This window comes from Motacilla alba, chromosome 8, assembly GCF_015832195.1.
Source record: "Motacilla alba alba isolate MOTALB_02 chromosome 8, Motacilla_alba_V1.0_pri, whole genome shotgun sequence".
NCBI lineage: Eukaryota > Metazoa > Chordata > Aves > Passeriformes > Motacillidae > Motacilla > Motacilla alba.
In genome coordinates this window covers 15,675,637-15,703,287 of record NC_052023.1, presented here as the reverse complement: position 1 = coordinate 15,703,287, position 27,651 = coordinate 15,675,637, and the positions used below count along the sequence as shown (strand labels likewise).

Here is a 27,651-nt window from a genome sequence, read left to right as displayed (position 1 = left end):
ATTTCTTACATATTTTATTGCTACAAACTGGTACATCTTATCACAAAAAGCTACAAGGCATATTATAAACACATACTCTATTATACAGAGTGCAATGCAGTCCCCCAAACAGCCACACTCAACAGCACAATTTTTGAAGTTACTTATCCTGTACTATGAGGTAAATATTTATAGGCTTACACCATAAAGCTTTTAAAATATTTACCCCACAGACCTGCCCTCCTTTTCAACTGATTAGACCAGAAGTTATTATATCCAACTTTCAGTACACACACCAAAAAAATAGGATGCTTAAAAAAATATACAACACAATGTTTTGATCAGCTTTAACAGTCAGTTTTCTATAAAAAGCTCAACTAAAATAGTCTTAATTTCATTTTAACAAAATCAGAAACACAGAGGAATTATATAAACAAGTTCTCCATGGAATGGAATGCATGCATATGGTGGGGAACCTTCAGATCCATTTGAGACTATTAAAAAGTCTGAGCCACTTTAGAGCAGAAATAAAAAGCTGGTTTGCCCCCACTAATTTATTTTCATTTTCTTGAACTTAGTTATCTTCAGTGTGGTCTAAAGTGAAGTCAGTTTGCTCTTCAGTTTCTTCCTCCTCTTCTTCTTCCTCTTCCTCACCCTCAGCTGGCTCATCAGCTTTTTCTTCTTCTTCCGTTTGCTGCTCCTGAGCCTGATCATTAATTTCAAAAGGATTTTCACCCTAAAGAAGAAAATTGAAAACAAACACTTTGATATTTATTTCAAATACAAAATCATACTCAATTTCAGTGAATGAAAGGGGCAGCCACTAAGAAATGATACATCATTTTTATACAGCTTTGTAATAGTTGTGGGTTTTTTGCAAGAAAATCAAAACACGTTGGATTTAAAACTAGCAACACCACATCTTTATGCACATGGGAAACTGGGATCCCAATAAATTCTTTCAATGAAAGTGGAAATGGCACTCAGAAAAACCCAAGTTTTTGCTAAACACTGCAACATTCAGAAATCAAAATTACATGCTTAAGTTTCAACATGTTTAAATTAAGAACTACAGCTGCTTACTTTTTCTGCCCAATTAAAACCAAATTGGAACAGAAGAGTTTTATTCTGCTTTTCCTTATTTACAATCTTCATGCACTCTGAATAATTCTATGAAAAAAGGCATTAAAAATGAAAAAGAAATCTAGAATTTATTACATTGACTAGCCTGAAATTCATTCCATTGTCACCCTAGAAAAATTACCAGTTTTCTCAGTCCTTGAAACACACTGGCATTCTGGGTTCATATTTCTCCATTTCATACAACTGCTCAGCACAACATACCACAGCCTTCCCCTGTTCATATACTTCAGAACTGTGAATAATCAATGAATAATAACAACATGAACTATTAGGAGTTTCTTGGCTAAACCTCATTTCATGTTCATACATCTGATAAATCAAGTCTGATCTGAACGTATGACACCAAACAGAAACTGCACCAGGACTAGGATTTTAAGAGTATTATTTAAAACAAGATACAAAAGAAAAATTGAATGCTATGTGCCTTGTCCTCTTTTTTCTCCACACCTGTTAGATTTCTCAGGTAGAATATTCCAGGTGGCTACTGAAAAATTGGAGAGCTATAAAAATATTCAGCAAATGCCACAAAACAAAAACTTGATGTCAGTATTATTCTAAAAATCAAGAGAAATTTTAAAATCAGATTTGGATTTAACCCAAAGAAAGCAGAATTGAGACCATTTTTTTTCCTGGAAGACTGCAGGTCCCACATGCATGAGTACTCTGCTCCATCACATGCTGTATAAGAAAACTGAACTACTTCAGTCTCAGTTAATTCTAAATTTGAATAAGGATGAAAGAGATTTGCACAACCAGAGGCATCGCACTGAGCAGGTCCTGGTGAAAGTGTTAAAGTTCAGTCCACCACAGAAAACACCAGTGCTAGTCATTGTGAAAATATCAGTGGTCTCCTTGTGAAGACAATCTTGCAAGTTTTTCTCTGCTCAGTTTTTGAACTGATGAATGGCAAATTTCCATTCTCCCTTTTACCAGTCTCCCGCTAGGGGGCTGTATTGGACAAGGCATACCAGCCATAAGGAACTGGGAAGAGGTGGCTGGAAACACCAGCAGATATTCCAGGCTCTGCTATCTGGCCATTTGCAACCTCTCCTTAACAGCTGTCTGAAACTGATTCACACACCCATGCATACATAATTTTTCAGGACACAACTAATTTGACATTTTAAATCACAATTAGCTTGGGCACTGACTCATACCCTGCCATATTTCCAAAAGACAGTATTGCTTTGTCTGAAATAGTCTTATTGTTATGGCACAGGCAGAATCATAAACCAATTAAAGGTAATCCAGAAACAGCTAACAACAGTATTACAGAGTCACTTAGCAAATTAAGTGGCCCAGCAGAAAAAAACCTTCCATTTTGGTAAAATGAATTCACCTGTTTCTCAGGTCACATATCTACAACATAAGTTTCCATGTCTTTTAAAATTCTCTCATCTCATCAACTACTGTTGCAAGCTTTTGTTTTTGTCATGAACCCTAAAAATTCTACAGAGTAAAAAGTAGCTGAGTAGTGTGCACACTATACTTCAGTACAAACCCACATGCAGGAGCTTTTGCTTCCAAATGTAAAGATGGGAGTAATTTGTGTTTTGTGCTCTGCAGTTAACATTATATGTAAAGATACTGCTGAAGTTTGCCTGATGTTTGTTTTGCCTTTTTTTTTTTAATTAGAGAATCCAATTAAAAATTGCTTGGATACAAGTTTTAAATGACAACCAAAAGCTGGCGAATCTGAAGGTGGTAATTTTTGCTGCAAAATAATTTATCTGAGACAATGCTTTTTGACTGGCAAAACACATTAAAAGTACATTAAATCTGTGAGCTATCTATAAGAGAGGACTGAGGTTATACTATCAATATGGAAAAAATAGCAAACAATTATTTTCTATCCATTTGCATCTTACCTTCACATACAGCTCGTATCGTGCCTTGACTATAGGATTATTCAAGATGCTGGTGGCAGTAAGAACACTCTCCCTTTTTATTTGTTCTCTGTAGGCCTAGGAAACAAATTTGACAGTGAATAATTATCACGTTCCTGTAACAACTGTCACATAATTCATGGTCAGTTTCTGTAAATAAAATAATGAACGTACTACTGTGTGAACTACTTGTTCTTAGTATGTAAGCCCAAACCACATAAACCTAACCAACTAGGTTTAGCATTGTTTACAGCTTGTTGCTTTAGCTTGATCAAAAGATGTATCGTGCTGATATAAAGGGACTACAACCAGTTATCTGTTCTCATCTACAGACAACATTCAGGCTTCTCCATCACAGTCTAACATATTGCTGAAGGTGATCTTGGCCATTTTTATGGCTCCTTCCAACTCAAAACATTCTACAACATTCCACAATCACAGAAGCTCATATGAAAAAATCCCGTAACTTTGGCAACCTTGCCTACTATCATGCTCATGCTGCTCTTTCAACCCTTCTACCAGCCCTTAAGTTTATCATGATAAATTTTAACAGGGACAAATACAACATAACTGCTAATTCTAAACTGCTCTCAGTTGTCTTCAAATTAAAAAGATAATGGCCAAGAAAAGAGACAGTACATTTATCTTGCTGGAAACACACATGTTTTAATTTTCAATCTGAATAACAAAATGTTTCCAATACTTAAACTCTGTAAAGCAAATCCCCATCAAATTATGAAGTGATTTCTAGTAACTTTCTCATGATTTTCCACTGGCAGCCATTAAGCACACCAATATTTCATTAGCTGGGGTGCTTAAGTGCTGGCTACTTCCTGAGGTGCTAAGCTTACGAAGTGCATTAAGGACATTACAGCTTTCTAAAGAACAAGCCACAACAACAAGAACTTAGAAATAACTCGCACCAAGAACTGTAACACTTTTCACCTATTTTTTTAAATAATGTGTCATATCTTACTTGTTTTCCTTTTGTGTGATCAGGAGATTTTAAGTGCTGCTGAACAGAACTGTGCAATGCAGGAACATAGACACTGCAAGCACTGCAGTGAACAGTCTCAACTTTCATCATATGGTCATCAGCCGTAACCCCTGCCAAAGAAAATGCAATGAATCATTAACACAAACTGTGTTACTTTAGGCAACTGGAAAAGTAGCCTGTTTGTTTATTACCCAAAAATTAAGAGCTCTCAGTTATTAAACATGTCAAAGTAAACCACTGAGGAATATTCACCTACATTCAGGCATGAAAATTAGGCTCTCTGAGGGCAATACTGGAAGAGGAAGTTTTTCACTTCAATACTCCAACTTCACCTCTTCACACACTACACATGAGACCCAGGGAAAGTACAAAAGTGGCATTGATTTTCAATCAACAATAGCCAATATCCTTAAAAATACACATTTTGATACATCAAACAATGCCTGACTGAAGTAACTGCAGTTACTTTACCCCTTATAAAAACTAATTTACTTCCTTGCCCACCTTCACCATCAGGAAGAAGCACATCAATCTAACTCCTCTTGTAATTTTAAATATTAGCTTGGTAACAGAACATTCTCATCACAAAGGAAAACAGGCCCCCCAGTACTTAAGGAAAGTATAATAGAATTTGAGGGATTGTTAAGATGCTGCCTATATCCATTTTTAAGTGGCTTTTAGTATTTTAAGTGCAAATTAAATAATACTGCAATAGTTATTGCCTAAAATAAAGATGTCTCGTTTGGTTGTAGCCCATGTTCTGAAATCCCTCAAGCAAAGAAGGGGAGGATACGGCACAGCAAGGCAGGGACACATTAACTGCTCCAGAAACTGCCTGTAGGACAGCCAAGGGGAAAAAATTCCAGGCCGAGATGCATCTTGGGTAACCAAAAAATGCTCCAGCTCCTCAATTTGGCATTGTCCCTCCAAACCACAGCAACTACCCTATTTGCACTTTTCCAAATCCTTGTATTTGACCACTACCACCTTATTGCTTTATTACACTCTCTTTCTATCTACTGCATCCACCTGCTGTCACTCCTCATGCCTTATACTGAATGAGACTCTGGCAAAGCCCACAGAATTGTTTGTTAGGTACCTAGCACAATGTTCTCACCTTCTGACAAGGCTACCTGGATACCCAACCAACAAGGTTTGCCATCTCCTGCTGGGCTTACATTCCACATGGCATCAGAAACGAAGCAAGGAACCTCAACCAGGTACAGAAAAGATGTGAAAACTAACCGGTTTTATGCATTTTATCAAATTCAAAGAAGAACAAAGGGAGAAAAAGACCAGGGGAGCTCCAAACTACTCACCTTCCATTATATCTTTTTCAGCAGCTTGGGAATTCTCCGTTTGGTTACTTGTCTGCTGCTTACGCATTGCTGTCTTCTTGAATTTATTCACCATACACTCCTACAAAGGGAAAAAATTGTAAATACCTATGATGTACAATTGTTTACATTCTAATATTAACCCAGATTCTAAAAATTTGATACAGTTTATAACAAACAGTAGGTAATTGCTATTACTTCTTAAGGCACTACTTTCAACTGTAAAAGTTGAAATTTGCTTCATTTGCTTGAACTTGCACTAGTATGTGCTGCACCAAAAGCCATCTACAAAATTATTAATGGCAAGTAAAGAGTATTTTGAAAATAAATGGTAAATTGTAACTATATTCTCATGTAGAACAGTATTTCAATATAACAGATCAAAACCAGCTGTCTTACATGAAGAAATTCCATCACTACTTTGTCAAATTTTGTTTGCTTCTGGATATGATCCAACGTCTCCTGGTGAGCTGCACTCTCCAGATGTGACTCAATTTCTTTTTCTTCAAACGTTCGAAACTTGCAAAATGAGCACGTAAATGCCATTCTATCAAGAGAAATACATTAAATGTAACTATTAAAACTCCTCAAAACAATGACACTTGACAAACCCAATCAGAAAGGGAACAGGAAAAGCATTCTTTGAAGAAGCCTAAGTGAAAAAGAAATGAAAAAAAAAAAAAAAAAACCTAGAGTTTTTCCATTACGAAGGGTAAGTGCTACATGAATCAAATATGAATCACGCCAGTGTCAGAGTAACAAATTACCTATTCGGGAGACAAAAACTGCTGAAATCAGAAGCCAGGCATTTAAAAGCCACATTATTCTGTGACTTCACCTATTGCAGCTCTACTTCCTGTCACCTTTTGTAGTATGTCTCAAAGGCACAGAATCATAGTCCAGCCAGGCCATGAATTCCTAATTATAAGTAATTAGAAGAATTCATTTAAAGCTCATTTTCCATACAAAAGCTATATGATCTTTATAAGTAAATATAAACTCCTCAGTACAATGAGGAAAAGTCACTAATCACTAGCTAGGATCATGTACTGCACTGACATTAAACAGTTTTGTACAGTGCAGCCACTGGGCAAGACTATGAAAGTTACAAACCTAGGTACTTATTTTTGCTACAAAACAGTTGACCACAGATATATACACACACACATATATAAAACTGGAATAAAAAACTGTTAGAAATTGGTTTTAAGTCAACATATACTTCAAAAGCAGTACCATTCTAATGTGTTTCTCAAGTGTACACTGATGGACTTGTGGGGGAAAAGAGGTTAGTAAATTGTGGATTTTCTGATACAACAGTGGTCCAGTAAAACACCCAGTCTTCTAAGCCACTGAATTTGGTTGCCAGGTTTTGGCTTGAGGTTTTTTTCCTTTATTTGGGTAAGCTTTTTGCTTTTGCTGGGGAGCAGAGGAAGTTGAGGGGTGTGGAAGGAGGTGGGGTTTTTTGTCATTTCTTTCTTGCATTTTATTTTCCTAAAATTAGTCCAAAGGAAAAAAACATGTGTTCTTAGAGAGGCATTAAGGGCAAGAAACACACTGTACACAACGCAGAAGTTACAGCACCAACCTGTATCCATCACCATATTTTTCACTGTTCTTTTCTCTTCTACGCCTTTGCTTCTCTCTTCTGGCCTCAATCCGCCGCTTTTCTTCTTCCTCACTTTTAACTTCTCCTTTGCCATCTTAACATACAATTGAAGGATAAAAAACCAAATTTAAAACAAACAAACAACAGCAGAAGTACCTGTCTTCCCTGTCTCCTCTACAAACACTTCAAAATGCAGAGAACGACCCTGTAGCAACATGGTTCAATGGCTTTCTTAAACGTTGTGAAATTTTGCTTTGTTTTCCTCCTCTAGAGATAACCAATTTAAATACTTGCTTTCAACTTTGCAGCTAAGGTTTTACACTCTAGTTTACAGTCATAAAAGAAATGCTGAGTTAAAGCAACTCCTTCCCTGTCGTGCCTAGCTATTAAAGGCCTCTTCAAGAATGTGACCAGAAAAAGGTAACTGGAAATGCATAGAGAAAAACACATTGTTTAAAACTCTCCCATGTTTTTAGTGCACCACTGCTACATTCCCCTTACACAAAGGAAAACTATCTAAAGGCTGTCTCTTCTGAGAAGACTGAGAAGGCAGCTCTCAAAAGTGAAAGCAAAGATTCTCATAAATGAGACAAGACACTGTGGCTTCAAGGTATGGCACCCAACATTCAACAACTTTATTATTCAACAACTTTATTATTTTTACCCACTAGATTTCACTTAGTTTCACAGAAAAATATTCCAAAGATTTTCAGACAAATAAATAAACCAGTTAATAGGGGCGCAGGGGAGGGAGAGACAAGGACAGACAGATTCACCACACAACAAAGTACCCAAAGTACCCAGACCTTGAGAGAAGAACTTGATTAAATTACCACCTAGCATGTGAGTAAAAGTGTCAATGAGTAAATGAAGAGAATTTAGTTCTACAACATTTAAGACTTCCAAGGACACTAACTTTTTGCATAAGTGCACTCATGTTTGTCTTTCCTATGTCTGCTTTAGTAGGCTATGGACAAAGAGAACCAATTAGAATATTATCCAGTGGGTAGTTTTAGAGGAAAAAGAAGAGGATCACTTTGTTTTCTTTTACAGTTCAACCTTTGAAAAGAGGTCAGCCTCCAGAAAATCTACCTCCATCCAAACAGCAACAGAAAGGCACATACAACACCATCAGCACAAACACCAAGACTGCAAAGCACTCCGTGCATGAATACTGAAAACCTCCTCATGACTGACCTGATTATCCCGAGGTTTGTAATTTTGTAGCAAAGAGTTTCAAAATTTACTGTGATCCAGAGAGGAGAAAAACTCCTGTCCATGAGAATATTTTTAAAAATAATCACATTGAAAACAAAAAAACACCTATCTACCCACAGAGGCAATTCCCATACTGATCTCAGGATTTAAATTTCATTTAGTGCATTACCACTAACCCTGGAAATATTCAAAGGACCACTTGTTTTACTGCTGTAAAAACATCTGCTATGATATTCTGTGGAGTGAAATGGCCTCTATTTTGACCCTCAAGCTCATAAACTGAAGTGCCTGTCCTGTGAGAAGCTGGGGAATAGAGACCTGAATCTATATATAAACTAAAAACTCCCTCTTTCCTTCAGTGCACTTATGCAAACTTTTAAAACAAAAAGAAACTCACACAATTTAAAAAGAAACTCAAAATATTTATTATTACCTCAAGAAAAGAAACACTCATTTGGCTGCAAATTTCCAGCCCTCCTTGCCATCAAATGAGACTATGCCATATGCAATAGGCGAGCATACAAGGAAAGGAGGACTAAAAGTAATTTCAGCCTTATCACTGGATTTCTTTTTCTATGTGCTTGGAATCACTACAGTTAATACACACTTAAACTGATTTTTGTGATCTACTAATAAACCTGTTTCATTAAGACTGTACATGAAATAGAGCCCACATTCCTGACAGCAGCTCTCCAAGATAACTGAATCCACTTTATTAAAAGTGGCTCACCTAGGGTTTAAGGGTGAGATTGATCAGCTAGTGGGATAAATAATAGGATATGGGCGAGGAACCAGTGGGATGAACAGCATTCAAGCAATGGAATGGTAGCAGGTATAGAAAACCACAATTTTTTTTTTACAAAAATAAAAAAAAGGCAAACAACAACATATTGAAATGATCAGAGAGCAGAGACACAGTAAGCATGAAAAAATCAACCAAGTTATAGATGGATATTACAAACAACCATATTTTCACAGCCTGAATTTTTAAACTCTTTAAACAAAAAACAGGCAGCCATGCTACCAAATAACTACTAGAGGTCATAAATACAGGCAAACAAAATATAATTTCTCAAAGTCTCACAAACAGAATACCTACAATACCTTAGCTGACAAAGCAAACTGACTTACCTCCAAAAGTCTGATATCCAAGATCATAAGCATCTCTCGTGAAGTCTTCATATATAACAACTGCACCACTCGTATCGACTTCAATTTCCTAATAAAGTCAAATCCATAAATTAAAAAAGCCATAAATTCTAAATCCAGAAAGGCAGTGTAATTTACATTATTTCCAAAGATCTCTTACTTGCTATTTTTTAAATATGACAATGAAAGAAAGTGAATTATCTTGTGCAACTCCATGTACAAACATTTCTAGCTCTGCATTTCTCCATAATGCCTTACTAAATTATTTTCACAACCAAAATAGTTTTCTATATAAATATTTTGACTTCCAATCCAGACTTTTACTTAGTTGAGAAGGTGTTAATACCCTCACTCAAAAAGAAGGGAAATGCCATTCCAGTCTTGCAACATTAAACCAGGATATATATATAGACACATGCTTAGCTTACTACTAACATTCTCACATAGTGTTGCAATTGATCTGTCTGAAGGAAGGGACTAATCTTCCTACCCTATCAGAGAATACCTTTTAACACTGACCCTTTTTTATTTATCCTCTCTCTGTCTTATGTCTTAGCCATACCTCCTCACTTTTGTTTAGTGATCTCCTTTGTACCCACCCAAGCAGGTCAGAGCTGCATGAGCTCAGGCTGTCTACCCGTGGCAACACGAGAAGTGTTCATTCATATGAGAGCTCTCTTGTGCATTACACGAACAGGTAGGGCCTACAAATACACCTTCAAATTCACTTTCTAGGCTATCTGCACAAGCTCTATCTTTCACTCAAAATCAACTGCCACCAAAATAAGACAGTTTTAGATCAAGTGGAAAAAAAACCCAAAATCATGTTCAGAAAAACTTATCTAGTTTAATCTCCAATTTGGAAACTCTAGCTTAAGAATTACGTGTCTTCAGGTATACTAGACAAACTTCTCAAAGAATCAAAACATTTTCCAGTTCTGGGAATCTTTACCTCTACAGTAGAATCCTGGTAAGATGTCTTCATGTCTATTAACATAAAATGAGAAACAATGCAAAAGTGCTGTCACTGACAATTCATTTTAAGACAATAAGATATTTAGGAAAAAAGTCAGCTTGTTATGCAGGGAAGATTGTCTACATTTACTATTTATCATAGTTTAGTAGTACTGTTAAATGTAAAATCAGTTACCCTTAGAAATACAAACTAAACATTTTTAGAAGCAATCACCGATATCTAACTCCAAAACAAGAATTTCAAGGTTGAAAGGACAGTACAATTTTGAGATATATTTTCATTCATACAATAGATAGCAACTGCATCAAGGTTTCTGTTAGTTGTAACCCACTTTTTAGTTTTCAACTACATGATACTGCTTAGGTCTTTCAGTTCAAGTTTCAGAAACTGTATTAAACTACTCAACATTTTCTTCCCCCTAATCTCAGAGCCACAGGACAGGCCGCATTCTTGCAAATAATATAGAATGCAAATAATATAGAATGTGGATATTCCACTATCTATTCCACTTCCTAAAGTAACCCCAATATTATGTGTTGGTCTTTTGATTGTGGAAATCAGTGAGGGGGATGAAATAATAAACTAGAAGCGTTGTGCCTGAATGTAACTGAAAGAACTTGGACGTGCATTTAAGAGACCCTCTTCATAACAACAAAGCTGATGAGACCACCATAAAGCTTCCTATACAAAAGGCAGAGGAGCGTGTTCTATACAGCCCGTTCCTGGAACTGGTACAGTACTCTTGACATTACAGTTAAGGGAACAGTTATGTAATACATAATAATGTAACCAGAATAATGAAATCAAAACCAGAATTTATGCCTCAAAGTCTCTGCCAAGTCTGCACATTTGCCTTGCAAGCTATGAGCTACAGCAACTTTAAACTATTTTCACGGGTGATTTAAAACCAAACTACATAAAACACTTGCACATGAAAATTACTAGGAAATCACAAGCATAAAAACTAAAATCTGACTGCTGTAGACACTGTTCACAATATATAATACTCGAGTTTACATTCCTTCAAAGTGAGTACTTTATTCAAACCTCACTAGTGACTTTTCTCCAACTTTGACTCCAATATAAAAATTTAATACTAGAGTTGTAGAATATCTTTATGTAAGCTAAAGAAACCAAGCATCACTAATACAATTTGCAGTTTGTATTTAGTTTATTTCTCTCATTTACAATTCTTCTAGTCATTAGAGCATTTCATTTACAAGCATGAGCAATCTCTTTCTGCCTCTCATAAATTATTATGTAACAGTTTTTGCCATTTTTGCAGTTTCCCTCCTTTTCCCTCTCCTCTTCACCCACGCCCTATCTTTATTTTAACTGCATTGCAGCTGATGCACCACTTTTTATATCCAAACAATTTGGACAGCAGGGCCCAGGCTCATGCAAGAGCACATTTTACTATTTGTCAGGAATTCTCTCTTCAGACAACCTGAGTTCTGACATTATTTTTAGTGGTGAAAATTTGCCTCCAGGAAGTATCATCATAAAGTCTCAATGTGATTGTCTTCAGTGGTACATATCTGAACACATCAAAATATTCAGTATCTTTTAACAAATTATCTTTACAGTAGGAAAGTTAGACATGTAAATTCCAAAAATCCACTGTGGACTATTTGAAAGGTAGAAAACGAAGAATTGCAAAACTGCACATACACCCCTCTTTTTGAATATTAAAACTAAGTAATTTCTAATGAATAAAAAAATTACTAATTTTAACTTTAAAATTTTGACACTTGCTACTTACTAGGCGATTTTTTCTGGCTCAGCTTCAAAATAGGCTTTGTCATTTTGGGCTTCTTGATAAATGTCCCACCAGGTTTGTTATATGGCTGCGGTATCATTTTTCTTTTAATTCCTCTTGCAGCAACTGCTGCAGGACTGGGTTTGTTATGATAGTCAACGACAATTCCAGGTCTGTGCATTCCGCCAAAGTCTCCCATATGCTGAAAATTTGTGAAATCAAGAGAAAGGTATCAGTATATGAAAGCAATGTCAATAAAACAACTACTTGGTACAGTATGACTGTGACCTTAACTAAAATCTGTGTTCTAGAGCAAAATGCAGGAGGAAACTTAAGCTCCTTGTCTGCTGTTCAATTGTGCAATGGCTTTGTGGGTGTTTGTCCAGTAGAACTAATACTTATGTATAAACTGTGTTTCTGCTTATTCAGAACCATTGTCCAGGCAATGAACATATCTGTCATATCTCAGCCTAACATCCTGGCTCCTCTCTTCAGATTCTCTAGATGCTGAATTCCAAATGAAAAAAAAAACAAAAAACAACAAAACCACAGAGCTTAACAACTCGGTTTTCAACACTAAAAAAAAAAAAGAAGCTTTAACAAAAAAGCTTCTTTGCTTTGCATCTTATGCAAAATGATATAGCAGTGATCTGAAAACTGAGTAAAGAAGGTTGCCCACTGTGGAATACTGATCAATTGAAGGAAGCCCATTCTTTCTTTTATCTCTCTTTCCACTGAATTCAATAAAAGCAGAATTTTTAAGTTGGGCCTGGAGAGAGTGAAACAAAAACAATGCAATGATAGGAATGAAAATTCCATTGGAAGACTAAAAGACTAAACCTTTCCACTATTTCTAAAATTATGTACAGTCATTTGTGGATACTTGAATATGAAAGTTACCTCTCTGAAGACACAGAATAAATGAGTAATCTGAAGAGGGGAAGTTAGGTAGCTAGAATATTTTCATAAGTGCTAACATATTTCTTAACATCAACTTAAATACTTGATTATTAAAGGGCAGAAGAGAGCCCACAGACTGGATGAGTGACTTGGATAAGCAGAAATGTATCTCCTTCAATGAGGAGAGAATTAATATTACACTGTCAAAAGAACATAAAAATAACTTCAAAGCCTTCTAGAAAAGCATGACTTTTTAAAAGCAGATTTTAAATGACAGACAGAATGTACCAAAACAGGCACTTTCCATAATCAGAAGTTCATGCACAAGATCTCCATGTTAATTTATTTAGCTGAGATCGCTATAGACTGCCTAGCATGTACAATAACATCAGACACGAATTTGACATGAAGTACACACTGGATAATTTCAAGTTCAGGTTTTTTTAAACAGACAATCTACCTATTAAAGGTGCAATGCATTTTACATCTGGTAAGTAGTCTAGCCTTTACATTACATAAAAGACTAAAAGGATAAATTTCAACAGCAAATTAAAAAAGAACTCAGTTGTAACTCTGCACAGCGCTTTCAGATCTAAATGAGTTCTGAAAGAACAGCATAAAGGCTTAAGAATGTAACATTTTCAGCTTCACAAGCAGAGAAATGAAGATTAGAATCTTTTTCTCATACCATGCTACATGCTAGCTAACAGCCATGTGCAAATCTGAGCTAAAAGTTGAATAAGGCAACTACAATACTCAACAATGCTGCAAAGTAGACTTTCTGGAACAAAACCACCACACATGTTAAGCATATAAAAGACCCAATAAAAAATAATTTTCCTCTACACTTCAAGCTGTATAGTTTAAACTTAAAGAATCACTTCCCAAAGAAATACAGCACGCTCAGGAATTTTAAAAGGTAAGTTACACCTAGAGGCACAGGCAGAAAGGTGTTCACTGAATATTTCGTGCTTTAAAAAAAAAAAATCAAACTGGCATTATAAAACCAAGACAAAGGGACACCATCAACCTAAAGTTAGTATTTCTGTCAGGTTTGGGGTTTTTTTATTCTCTTTTATTCTCTGCTGTATTTTTCCCCCTAGGTCACTTAACATTAAGTATTACTTCCTCAAACTGATCACTATTTTGCATACAGTTAATCATGCTGTCTCTAGGACACATACTTTTTACATCCCATACTGGAAAGGAATACACTGAGAAGCACTTAGAACTTAAGTCTTCAAAACAAATACAAGTAAGAGGACTAGGTACACTGTGTAGAAAATAATTTCAGATCTGTGAAAGGACCTGATTTCAAGTTGATGATGCCCCTTTAACCATGCTTCAATTCTGAGAAGAATCACTGTAACTGCTAACCACTCACCTTTGTCATTTCCTCCCCATCACCCTTACAGTAAACAAGTCAGAGTAAGAATTAAGTTTAAAAGAAGACTTGATGTTTGATAAAACATGTACTCAACATATTAAAGAATCAGCTCAACTTTTCCCTTCACATGAACCAGAAACTGCTCTAGAGTTCACAACCTGGGTTTTATTTTTTGCTTATACATTGCACCTTTAACCTACTCAAAACTTCAAAAGACTTTGAATTCAACTTTCACAATATTCAAAAATTTCCCCACCAGCAGCAGAGATGCTAGTGTTTACAAGGAAAAATGAAAGTCCTTTTAATCCCTTTTAGACCAAACCTACTACTTTTATCTTCACCTTTCAAACAAAAGGAGAGATTTAACAAACCTTATCAACTAGTCTATTACTCATTACTTTCAGCAGAAAGAGGGACTGGGTTCTACTTGAAGACAGCTTCAAAGGAATAAACAACATTGTCAACCATGATTGTTTGCTTGGACAAAACCCCCACACTGTACTGGACAGTGCATTTATTTTAAAGCAGTGGTCTTGAAAGGGTTTAAAAGAGTGTCTAGTGAAAAGAATCTGAAAAGATTCTGTACTTACTCCTCGGCCTCGGCCTCTGCCTGTTGATGGTCCTCCAAAAGCATCATAGTTTCTGCTTCCAAATCCACTTTCAGGATAAGCAGGCGTTCCTCTCCCCCGAGAGCCTACAGGTGCAGGCTTCATATGGGGTGAAGAAAAACTGCTGTAGGAAGAGTAACTCTCTCTTCCTCTGTCCTCCATAAACCCAGGCCTCAATTTTGAACGGGAGTAAGGTGCTTCCCAGCTAGACCCGCCCTGGTTTCTACCTCCGAAAGAGTCAAGGCTATTCCGGTAGGAGTTGTCAAATCGACCACCATAACTACCTCCGAAGCGGCTTTGTTCGGGTTCATTATAACCATAGCCAGATCTGTACAGATCTCGCCCACCCAGAGAAGACCCGGAGTCGTAAGACTCATAAGGTCCAAACCTGGAAAAGTTGCACAGTGAGGAGAAAAAAAAGTAAGCTTACTAATGTTATATACATTTCAAAAGACAAGTTATCAGTTGACATTTATCAACTAAAATCAATTTATTACTATACTGATCTGTACAGTTGTGTTATTGTTTAATCTTGATTAGGGCTGGGCAATTCACACTATGACCAGACAGAAAGCTATCTGAGCCATTTTTGCTACAAACAATTCTAAAGTTCAGTATACCTGAACTTTGTTCACTTAAATTTTCAGCAACATTTATTTACTAAAACATTATTGGAGCCCAGCCCTAGTCTCACAAAAATAATCACCTGCAGACATTCAAAGCCTAGTCAAACTCCCCTTTCTTCAAAATCATACCCTCACAGTCTAACAGTTAAACAGCAGTTAAGAGGCAGCTTAGTTCTGAACTGGGAAAAAAAAAATGTTTTGGCTTTTTTAGTGGTACAGTTCTGAGTTCCAAGTATCCCACAGTTCTCATTTTATATGCTCTTCTGTTCACATTTTTTCTTTCTGAAATTTTTTTTCTATTCAGTCTCACAAGCAAAGAAGTTCATGGTCTTCAGTCTATCCAGCTTTCACTTGCAGACCATTAGGTCTAGCAACTCAAGATTTTGAAAGTCTCCCCAATGCATGCACAGCAGACACACAAAGAATCCTTGGAATTCCAGAATAAAGCAACAAGGAGCTACAATCTTCAGCTATTTATCAAGAGTTTGCTTTGCCTGGGACATGGGCAGTGTCAGGCTAGAAATCAGTATCTGCAACTGCGTGGAAGGGAAACACGTTAGTGTCCCTGCAGGGTATGTAACAGGGTGATTGAGCAGCTGGGAAAGACAATCCCCTAACTGATACAATACAACCTACAAGAGACTCAACTTCCTAACTGTATCTACAGTAAACTGAATGCCTTCATTTTAAAATCTGTTCATCTCAGAAGTCTCAAAGATACACAGAAAATGACACCAGAAAAAGTCCATGCATAACATTAGGTTACATAGCAAGCGACATTTTGGCGTTCAAGTAGTCATTCAACCTCCATCATATGCAGATTACTATATGGTAGGTACGCTCATTCCTCAATCTCTGCTCAGACTTGTAAATCAATATTAATGTTCATTATTAAACAAGTTATACTTAACTAAAATGCTTAATAGAACCGAGCAGCAAGACACAACACTTCTCCAGCCTCCCTCTTTAGTACTGTCCTTCCCCAGTGGCACCACAGAGACTACAGACAGGAACCACACAGTAATCTGGCAACAGCCAGACAAAAATTCAAGGATGCACACAAGAAAAATATCAGATTATCTAAGTTTTCTTCACATTTTATCTCCTCCAAGATAGAATAACTACTCTGAAAAGCATGCTTCTTTGAATGCAATTTTAAGACCTAAATCAAATCAGCTGCTCCCTATTGTTTTCATCTGAAAGAGCAAATAGTACCCTAGCATTAAATACACAACTTTCAGACCACTGCATCAAATGTTTAGTTTTAGACTATTCCATCTTACAAAGCAGCCCAGAACATGCACACAGTTTCAAGAGTAATCAGTACCTTCCAATGAAATAATCTGGACATGACTTTCAGATTCAATACCAAGATCACTTGAGCACTGCACATTTAAACCAAAGAACACATACCCTAAATGTTCCTTGAAAACGGAATGTTGATAGATTCAGTCTAAGACACTAAACCAATTAGGTCTAGTCTGCTATGTCAGAAATGGTGTGTCAGGCCAATCAGCTGCAAATTGCTAGACAATACTGAAAAACAAAACTTTTGCTATTTTCATTCAGACGCACTGTTCCGCTGTCAAACTTTTCCACAAAAATGCTGATTATTACAAGAATCTAGCACTTACAGTTTAGTATTTGCCAGTATTTATCAAACATGAAGACTCAGAATGAAAGTGTTCATACAAAATCATAACAACATGCCTCAGGAACACTTAAGTTAGAAGAATGATTTTAAACTAAAATTGGATTTGATTTGATTCTTGGGACAACTGAAGGATTATTTTACCTGTTACCACCACCACCACCTCCTCCGCCTCCACCTCCATGACTCTCCATCCCATAGGATTGGTTAAGGTAAGAGTCCATGGATCGTGGGCCACCATAGCCTCCATGCCCATAATCCCGGTCCATGTCTAAAAAAAGAGCAGAAAAATGTTTATAAAGAAAGCAAGTGAGAATTCTTATAAAGTAATCTAGTTTAAAGTCTTAAGTAAGAGGTTTACTCATTGCCACGGTGCTTACAAACAAAATGCAAAATTGACAGTTGCAGACCAATTTTGACACTATGATTAGAGAAGCCACGTGTCTGTCATCATCTGAGCACCTCTTGACTGAAATAAAGTTCCTAATTTTTTCCAATAGTAGTAGGTAACTCAGGATTATTGTTCCATCAGCTGGAATCGTCATAAATTAAGCAAATTAAATGAAGATACCTGATGTAGAATATGTCTGAAGTTGTAGAAAATTAAGACCACTTCCAACCCTTTCATAACACAAAGAGCTCAGAGGCTCTCTATCCAATGCCCCAAGAAACCCACAAAGTCATTGAGAGACCCTGGGTCAAGGTTACAAGCTGTCATGCTGCAGTGCAGGCTCTGTATATAGGCTAGAGACAAACAAAAGAATTTTCTGCCATCTAGCACAAACAAAAATCCACCCTAATCAGCACTGAGCTGCAGCTCGCTAACTGTGCTAAGGTGCTGGTATTTCACAGTCAAACTGCTGTCACTTCATGACATCTCAGCATCTTGTAATGAAGTCTGACAAAAGAACCAACTTCCTCCTCAGCACTGGAAGGTCTACATAAAAATTCTGGGCAAATAATCACTCAAATTCAACGCACTAAAACAATGCTGCAGATCTGCCTAACGATTATGATTCACTGTCTTCCTGTAATGTACACAATCTGCACTTCACCGGCATTCTGGAGACCAAAACTGCTTCCCAGTATCAACCAACACCAAGGTTTGGGTCATACCAAGAAAACCTGGCAAGTCAAGATTCAGAGGAAAGTAACACAGAAGGAATACACAATGAACACAGGAAGGATAAAAATAAAACCAAGTAGCTGTTTTACTCTGACAAGAGAGAGTACACATTTCAGTATCTCCACATGTAAACCACTGACTTTTCCAGGACAATTAGCTCTCTTGAAGTCGTAAGAAGTTGTCCTATTTAAAGAAATACAGTAACTCTCTGTGCATGTCATTTCATGAAAATAACTGTAGTGCTGAAAATACGTATATAAATTATATCCCGTTTGTACCTAGTTCTTGTTAGCACCAAGTCATTGTAATTTACTTTCCTGCATCTGTCAACAATGAAAATTCTGCAAATTATATTCAGATGACTGTATCGCTTTCACATAGATATGCTTAGCATGCCTGAACAGAGACTCCAACACATAAAGACCTACTGCTGATTTTTATTCTAATGATCATAGGTACTTTCCAAAAAATTAAAGATTATACTTCTGGGAAAAGAAAAAAAAAACTTCTAACATAGAAGTCACACTGTACATGTTCATTTTCTGAACATACAATAAAGATTCAAAAATCAAAGCGTAAAAAAACCTTTTCAAAATACTAATCATGTAGCACCACCCATCATCAACTTAAATTGCAAAGAGTGACTGCAAAAAGAAACTGATGAGGCTTCCAATAAAAACATCTAATGCTCCTACTCTGGTGCTTCTGAATAATCTGCCACCTAATGGAGTACATTACCCTCAAGACTGTTTACATAAAGATGCAAACCAGCAAAAAGAGAAGATAGCCAAGACAATGAACTCAGTTTCACAGAAATTAAGATTGACCATGGGATCACCTAATCTCAGATCCAGGTTGTTAGGTTTTTTAATACAGGACGACTAATCAAAAGACACTGACATTCTGCAAACTGACATACCTGACCCGAAAGCACCCAATAATTCACCTTAGTTTCACTGGCTCCCTATTATCTACAGGCCCTAAGATGGCACAAAGCCAGTGAGGTTAAGAGTTGAGAACTGAATCAAGTCCCTCAACAAGGAAGAACACAACATACTGTCAAGATCCCCGCCACTGCAATGCAATTCTACTACAGCACAGGAAGTAGGGACCAATGTTATGCATATGCCAGCAGTGCAGTATTGGAAAAACACAAAAACTTTCAAGTGCAAAGAACCCTTCCAAAAAAATGGTTTAAAAAGCATCATTTTGAAATTTATTTTTGGTCTAAAATTTTTAGCATGAAAGCTAACACTAAAATACAATTTACAATCACAGAATAACTTCTGACATCCACACTTGCTCAACACTCCTTACTCAGGTCATCTTATATAACATCAGCAGTCTTGCTATAGAGCTATGCCAGTCCCTAAATCCTCAAACCCCTGCCTTCAGGACATCACCACCATCTCCTCCCCAACAGTGAACAATTTATTCATCCCTTTCCAGACTCACTGCCCTGCATTTACCTACATTATAACATACTCACATTTGAAAACGGTTAACACAGGACACAAAAGGTACAAAGACATGAAGGGGGATGATCACTTGAATGATTTACTGCCAGAAACTGGAGGGAGCAAATGAAATTTACAAGTAACAAGCTAAAGAAGGACCCAAGCCACTTTTCACAAAACAGACATACAAGTCCCAGAACCCAGTTACAAGTAGTAAGTTACTAATGATTAACAGGGATTTAAGACAGAAATTGGATAAATCAACTGACAAGAAATTCAAAGCATGTCAAACACAGACTATGACTGGGAAAGTCCTCAGCTGCAAACCAGTGAAGGCATATAAACATACCAAGGGAGTACTTGTACTATTTCTTCCATGCCTCCAAACAGAGAGTGACAAACAGGATATTGGTGAGGTAGGATAGACACTTTTGACCTGATCTACTGAAGGTGACCTTGTAATCTCCTTCCAACTACTTCATTAACTGTTCCACACTGCCGATCAGTTAACCTATCATTCCAACCACTGTCCTCCTGGTTCAGCCATCAGCTGTGAACTTTATCAAAGATTCCTACATTTTATACTTCACGCCCAGAGCACAACAAAGGAACTGCATTCAACTTAACAAGTACAGTATTTCTTCAGGTATTAAACTTTCCTCTCAAAGTATGTTCTTCAGACAGGCTTTATCCTAAAAAGGGGGAAACATACAAGACAACAGTAAATATTCATTTAGATAAACAAAAATAGAAAGGACCTTAGTGTAGTAACTGATAATAATCACTGTCATCATCAGTAGAGATATAGAAAAGTGGCCTGTCTGTGCAGGCAACTAAATGTGAAATTGTTTCACATGCTGAAAGAACATGTATTGAAGCACTAGAGAAAAAACACCAGGAAATGAATTCCAGTGTCTCAAACCAAAAATTCAAATGAGTAGTAGTTCATTTAAGTTTAAATAGTAACTGCTTATCAAAGAAACCTTTGAAGAAATATTATATTTGTGTATCTGTGAAAACCACAGAATTAAAAAGAAATTAAAAAACAGTGGTCCGTATTTGCTCTTAAAAACAAGAGGGTGAACTGCTGAGATGAAGGCATTATCAAAGCATCTGAAACAAAGAATTTATTAACAGAATAAATCAGGTTTTGGCATCTGCAGCTTCTTGCATAAATACCCTGTGGATCAATGAGCCATTGAATTTAAGCAGGGAAATAGAAGAACTTGCAAAGAACTATCAGGTTTTTAGCTTCTAGATTGTATTGAACTTGTATTGAAAAGAGGGGAGAAGAGCTACGTCAAAGGTGAAAACAATATATTACCTCTAAATTAAAAAAGAATAGCATACTAAAACACAAGTTTAATTTAAAAATGAAAATGTTAATGTATATGTATTTCTTCAGACTAATTTAAAAAAAAAAAAAGAAGCCATACTTGGTGGAGAAATAATTTAAAATAGCTGCAAAATAAATCTCAATAGCCAGTAAAGAAAAATCAAATTTTCCAAAGGAAAACAACTACAAAGTAAACAAACAGTAGGTGAGACTCAGAATCTCTTGGTACAAAGAACTCAATTTAAAAGAAAAAGCTTTAGAGCAGAGAACATTGAAATCATATTCACAGCATAAAGACAAGAAATCATTTTAAACAGTGTGATCCATGTGAAGCAGATGAAAAGGCTAAGAAAATTAGAGAGATCTAGCAAAATAAATTATAAAAGCTAAATTTTGACTACCAGAAGCTTAAGGGTCTGTTGTGCAATAGGAAGCAGTATTTTTTTTCCAGGCACATTACATTTTCATAACACCATGTCTGGGTTGTTAGCATCACAACCTTGTCATTAGGACATTTCCCCTTCCAGACTAAAAAGACAATAGCTGCAGTAACTAAAATATTAACACGAATATTTAATAATATTTCTGCTAACAATACTAACACTTTATTCCAAAGGGCATGTCAACTCTGGGCTCAAACTGAGCCGTCAGGAAGGGACAATGGTGCAATTACAGGAGTCATCAGACACACAACTGAAAGCGCTTCCCACTGCCTGAAAGTTTCCAACAGGATGAACCTTGCCAAGAGCTCAAATGAAAACCAGGCAAAGATGAGAACTCCCAACATCTACCCTCTGCTGCCTGTCTTCTGAACCCCACAAAACAGCCTTCAGTCCCTTGTACAGAACCTGGGTGAAACAATTTTTATGCATGCCTTGCTCATGTACATACAATTTATAAACAGTCATGGTAAAAGTTTCAAGCTGCATACATCATAATTAAACTTTTGTAATAATTACAAATAACACACAGCTTAATTAACACAATGAAAACTATTATTACAGAGGCACATGAAAGGAACACTAATTGTACAATACACATTCAAATAGTTACTTCCCCTACAACGAGCCTGGATTCATTTTAGTATTTGTACTATCAGACCTCAAAAAAGCAAGTTCTGGTCAAGAGTTACAGTGAATATTCCAATAAGATACTTAAACTGGCACTTAAGAATAACCTTTCATTCTAAAAATCAAGTGAATATTTAATTAGTACTCAATAAAGAAGATGAGAACATGGGGCAATATACTTATTTATTTACTATTTATTAATTTTAATATGCAGAAAGATAAATGCAAAATATTATAATCTGAAAAAAAGGTAAGACTCAAGAAATGTGTAACAAAAATTATTACATTGCAATCAAAGATGCATCTGTAATTCAATGTGCTATTCCCATGTAACAGCCAGCAAGAGTGTCAAAGAGAAGCAACAGAAAGCACTTACTTGACAGGATCTGTAAACGCAGCTTGGATACAGTATCAGTAAAGCTTTTATATTAAGATCCTTTTAACACTTGCTTGCATGCTGGCAAGAGATGTCAAAACATTTCTTGAGTCTTTTCTAAACTCATAACCTTAATCATCTTACCAAAGTATGTGCACTCCTTTTTGTTTTATCTGCATAGTATTTTTGACAGTGCAAAAAGAAAGAGATAGCTTCTGGTTTTGGCTTTACATGTTTTTTCTATGCTCCTTTCCAAACTGGTCGTTGAAGTAAACTTTAGGGGGGCAAAAAGCAAACAGAATCCAGGCAATTACAGGTTCTGGTTTATATAAAAAAATGAAAATATTCTTTCTTTTCAACAAAAATAGTACTCTGTAAGAATATACTGGTTTATGTAAAAAAAAAGCACCACCTTAAGAAAAGTCTGTATTTCTACCCCACCCCCCATCCCCACTCCTTTATCTCACAATTTTTCATTTGGAACGTGCAGTTCATGTTGACATGCCCAAGATGAAAATCAAGTCTCACTCCCAGACAGTTACAACTCCTCCAGAAAACAACATGAGCACTTAAACCATGTTAGGCACTTTAAAAAACCCGTTTCCTTTTTTTGATTTTGTTAACACTGATTGTTCAGCCCCGACTCTTTTTACAGGTTAGACGTATTTATAGCTCATACCTGAGACTGACCCACTGGGCATGTTCACACCACAATGCATGGGGGTATCTGGGAATCTCCAATCTCTGTCTTCAGCTGGAGAGGATGGGTCAGTGAGAATGACTTAGTGCTTAGCAAGAGCTGGAGGGGAGAGACAGGGAGCCGCAACAAGAGGCGGCTCTCTCTCCTGTCGGATCTCCAGGCTCCTGACACGACCCCCTCAAAGAGCTCGCCCCGAGCTCCCCCCGGCTCTGCCCGCGCCCCCCACCCGCCGCCGCCCCCTCGCCCCCCGCTCGCCCCGCGCCCCCAGGGCGCCTCGGCCCGCGGAGCGCCGCCCCCGCCCGCGCTGCCCGCCCGCCCGCGCCGCCCCGGGGAGGGCCCTCCTCCCGCGCAGCCCTCCCGCCGCCGGCCGCCGCCGCAGCTCCCCCAGCCCGGCAGTGGCGGCGGGGGAGGAGGACGAGGACGTGGGTGAGGGGGACTCCGTCCTGCGCGTAACAAAGCGGCCGCTGCCATTTTGAGTCACGGCCGGGCCCCACGGCGGCAGCGGCGGCGGCGGCCGGGCCGTGCCCTTGCAGCGGGGGAGCGCCCTCACCTTCCCCGTAGTCCATGGCGGCGGCGGCGGCGGGCGCTGCTGGCGGGAAGGTGGCGGCGGCTCCGGCGGCTCCCAATGGCGCCTTCCACCACAACGAGGCGAGGCGGGACCCGCGCGCTGCACGCACGGCCACGGCGCGCGGCGATTGGCTCGGGCGGCGCGTCACGTGACTGGGCCGGCCTGCAGGGAGCGCGGGCCCGGGCCCGCCGCGCTCGGGGCCTGGCTCGGCTGGGTCACGAGGGAGGCTGCGCGGCGGCCATTTTGAGCCCTGGCAGCCGCCATTTTGTGTCCTGGCGGCTGGCCCTGTCATGCTTGAGGTCGCTGCAGGACGAGGAGTGGCGAGACATCCACACCATCACCCTCCCGCACACGCCCAGCGGGCCCTGGTGAAGTGGTTCAGAGTACGCTCCGCTGCAGTCAGGCAGTGCCTGGTGGGACTGAGCCCTCGGTGGCATCCCTGCAGCTGCACAGCCCTGGGCGTGAGGTGCCATGTCCATGGACCCCGCCAGTTCCCAGTGTGAGGTGCTGCTGTGTTCCGCGAACCAAGCAGCTTTGCGAAATAAGCCGTTTGTTTAAGAAATGCCCTCTGTAATGCCCCCCTTTGATGGACCTAACAACACCAGTTTAGCTAAGGAAGAAATTCTTTACTGCATGGGTTATGTCACACTAGTGTGAGATGTATCTGCCCTAGGCGGGGGCGGGGTTTGGAACTAGATGATTTTTAAAATCCTTTCCAACCCCTTAACATTCTATGATTCAGTGATTCTGTGATGCATCAGTCCCCAGACAAAGTATTTTGTGTCTGTAACAGGCTGCACTGTAACACTCAAAATGGCTGATGTTAAACACAGACTTCATTTGAGGTAGTTGTAAGGTAACACTGTGCTCCTCTATCCAGCCAAAAGATTTGAAGAAACAGACTTCGCCCAGACACGTGGTCATGCAAAAAATCCTCAGCGACCTGGGTGAAGATCACATGAGGAGTATGCCACTCCTTAGAGTTTCTTAATGTTTTATACAACCCTGAAAGAAACAAAAAGGGAGGGGAGAAAAAAGAAGAAGAAAAAATACATGAGATGGTAATGAGCAGATCTGGTACAGAAAACCTAGGAAAATGTCTCTGAGGACAGGCTGCGGGTGAACTTTCAGGCTGCAAAAGCGAGCAAAGCCACTCTCTCATGGGGTTTGATTTTGCCGGGGAATCAGGGCTTCCTTCAGTCTTGGGTGGCCGTAACAGTTTCTCGCTATCCGCAAAGTAATAGAAGCTCCGCGGCAGGCACGGCTCGCATGATTTGAGTCGCCGAGGTGAAGAGGGAAGATGAGGTTAATCTGGAGCCTGCACCCGGCCGGGCTCAGTTCCGCGGGCCGGGCTCTGGAGGGCAGCAGAGGCGAGCGCATGTGCCCCGCTCCGGAGAGCGCTGGCACCGCGGTCATCCCGGCCAAGGGATCCTGCCTTCGACTTCACCTCCGGCTTCTCCGCCAAAGATACCATGTACTTGGGCAGAGCCATGACTCCAAGGTGCAAACAGCCCTCACACAGCCCTCTGTGCCCCCATCCCTCTACACATGCAGACCAGACAGAGTTTCTTGCACTGAACGTGAGATTCATACAGTAGACATTTTCCTGAACGTCCGGGGCTGTACATCTCGTGTTTGCAACACAGCAGCCTCTTTTCTGCAGCCTTTTGTAATGGTCCAGCCTGATCCTCAGACTCGTGTTTGTGAACAGGCACAAGGACCAGCATCCCGCTGCCCTAAAGCTCTCAAGGGAAGAAATCAGGCAGAATAGATAGATTTGTGATCAGTGCAGCTAATAGTCAATCAAAATAAACACAAAAATTCAGGAAACATGATTCATCTGAATCAATTGCCCATAAATCTGTCACAGGTGAATGTTTTAGCTGTTTCCCTGGCACAAAACCTATTGAGAGACTCCACAGCTGAAAGTCTCTGGTCAGCTATGCAACTGTATGGAAAATCATGCTATGAAAAGCCAGAGTCCATAAAGGAGACACAGCAGTCCTGCTTCATTCGAATAAAGGGAGAGAGTCCACTGGAGCACATGCCCATAGGTTTTCCCTCTTGAGATTTCAGAGGGTGCAGCCTCCTTTTATCCTAATGTCTCAGTCGCACGTTGCCCTCTTCCTTTCCCCACAGCCTTCCCAAACTGCCTCCCACATATCCCCCCTGTCATTTTACACCTAACTTCAGGAATTCAAGCTTATGCAGAACCAGTTGTCTGTTTCAGAAGCCAGGCCCTCTGGGCTCTGTAGCAAACCTGCTGCTTGAAGTTAATAGAGACATTAAGAACTATTTCAAACACATAAACACCCGTACCTTCACCCATCAAATGATTTGTAAAGACATTAGCACACATCTTCCCTATCACAACCTTAGGGGACTATTGTTTAAAGGAGAGCAGAATTGATACTGAAGTGTCTGAGAGGGAAACTCAGAACAGGAGACTGTTAAAAGGATAAGCGTTATTATGAGACGTTTAGGCAAAAGGCCATAGAGAAAGAAGGGACAAACAATAGTAGACCAGGGAAAACTAAAAAGATTGAGGTGCATTGGAAAAGGGGACTAAAAAGGACTATATGCAGGGAAGCAGGCTACTGGTCAGTATGTTTGTGTGACTGAGCCCCATGGCTAATTGCCACTGTCTGTCTGATCTTCTTTTCAAATTATTTTTAATCTATTTTTCACGTGATTGATTGTATCCTCTGTTCTGTGTCCATGCACATGAGCTGAAAATTAACTCCAAGCCAGTCGACTTGGTGAGCAGTCTGGGAGACAAGTGCTGGGAGACCCTTGAAGGATTTTTCCCTATGCACACATCCTTAGAAACAAGATGAGGCTATGCATGCTGCCTGCATGCATGTTGGGGGTCACTAAAGACCAAGACTGAGAATGGGCAGAAGCAGGTCCATGGCACCTAACACTCCTCATTCACAGGAAATTATGTCAAAAGACATATTTTTGTGAATCTCTCCACTATTCTCCTAAAGCACATCTATTGTCTGACTAATCACCAGCAAATTTACTCATTAGAGTAGACTAGACTACCAAGAGTCACCGGGTTAAGCCTCTATAGCTTATCATGTTAAAAATCTGAATTCAAAAATTCAGAAGCAGCCTCTGAAGACATGGGTGAGTGTTGAAGTCAGCAGTTTCATATGGACTTCAGGAGGCTCTGAATTGGACCCATGCACATCATGTCAAGATTACTTGAAATTTGTATGCAATTCCCCAGTGTTCCTGTGAAAACTACTGCTGTCCTGTGTCACCTTTCATGGTCTGAAGAACTTAACTGACAACAGAGATGGTTGTAACGGGGACAGGCATCTGTCAAAGAAATGTGCCAAAGAGAACACCTGATTATGAAAAATTCACTTTCATACAGAAGAGGAAGTATAGCCCTATAAATAAAACACAGAGGTTCATTTGTGCTTACTGTCCCACAACCAGAAGCTCAAGGAGAAGAAACTGGATCTAGGGGCAGATCCAGACTACAGCAGGTATAACATACAGTTTTTTGGATTCAATACAAACAGGTCAGCAAAAGCGTATTATTTTAGACTTAATTGTGATCAATGGGCCAGTGTTGGTTTCAGACTTTTTAAAACAAAGACTCCTTCTTTCCTCCCTGCAGGACTCTAAAAAGAGAAAAAATCTAAGCTAAACAAAGTAAAAACAAAATGGAGACATAAGAAGAGAAGGGGAACAGACTGGCATTGTACTTCATTTGTTCTCAATGATAAAAACATGAATGTTTCAGTTCAGTGTAGAATCACCCTGTACAATTACATTC

General features: G+C 38.8%; 1 protein-coding gene across 2 annotated transcripts; it reads right to left on the bottom strand.

Moving 5' to 3' along the window:
* On the bottom strand, positions 1–23,986 carry ZNF326 (zinc finger protein 326). 2 transcript variants are annotated; one of them, XM_038144343.1, is made up of 13 exons: positions 23,841–23,986; positions 23,270–23,344; positions 17,370–17,496; positions 14,931–15,336; positions 12,057–12,255; positions 10,271–10,305; positions 9,301–9,388; positions 6,931–7,045; positions 5,742–5,889; positions 5,325–5,424; positions 3,985–4,115; positions 2,991–3,086; positions 1–715 (listed from the first exon to the last, which is right to left on the bottom strand). In XM_038144343.1, the coding sequence occupies exons 1-13, from the start codon at positions 23,854–23,856 to the stop codon at positions 554–556; spliced, it is 1,698 nt and encodes a 565-aa protein (XP_038000271.1). In that variant the 5' UTR covers positions 23,857–23,986; the 3' UTR covers positions 1–553. The 2 variants fall into 2 exon arrangements, with proteins under 2 accessions (XP_038000271.1, XP_038000272.1); XM_038144344.1 differs by lacking the exon at positions 23,270–23,344 and having other exon boundaries at positions 554–715.
* Between the last annotated feature and the right edge of the window lie 3,665 nt (positions 23,987–27,651).

What these genes read in the sequence shown, in the direction of transcription:
- ZNF326 (XM_038144343.1), bottom strand. An exon ending in GGTGGTGGTGGTGGTAACAG is followed by an intron (nt 15,337 to 17,369) that starts GTAAAATAATCC and finishes CAACTTTTCCAG; the next exon opens with GTTTGGACCTTATGAGTCTT. An exon ending in TGGATATCAGACTTTTGGAG is followed by an intron (nt 7,046 to 9,300) that starts GTAAGTCAGTTT and finishes TTGTATGTTAAG; the next exon opens with ATGGCAAAGGAGAAGTTAAA.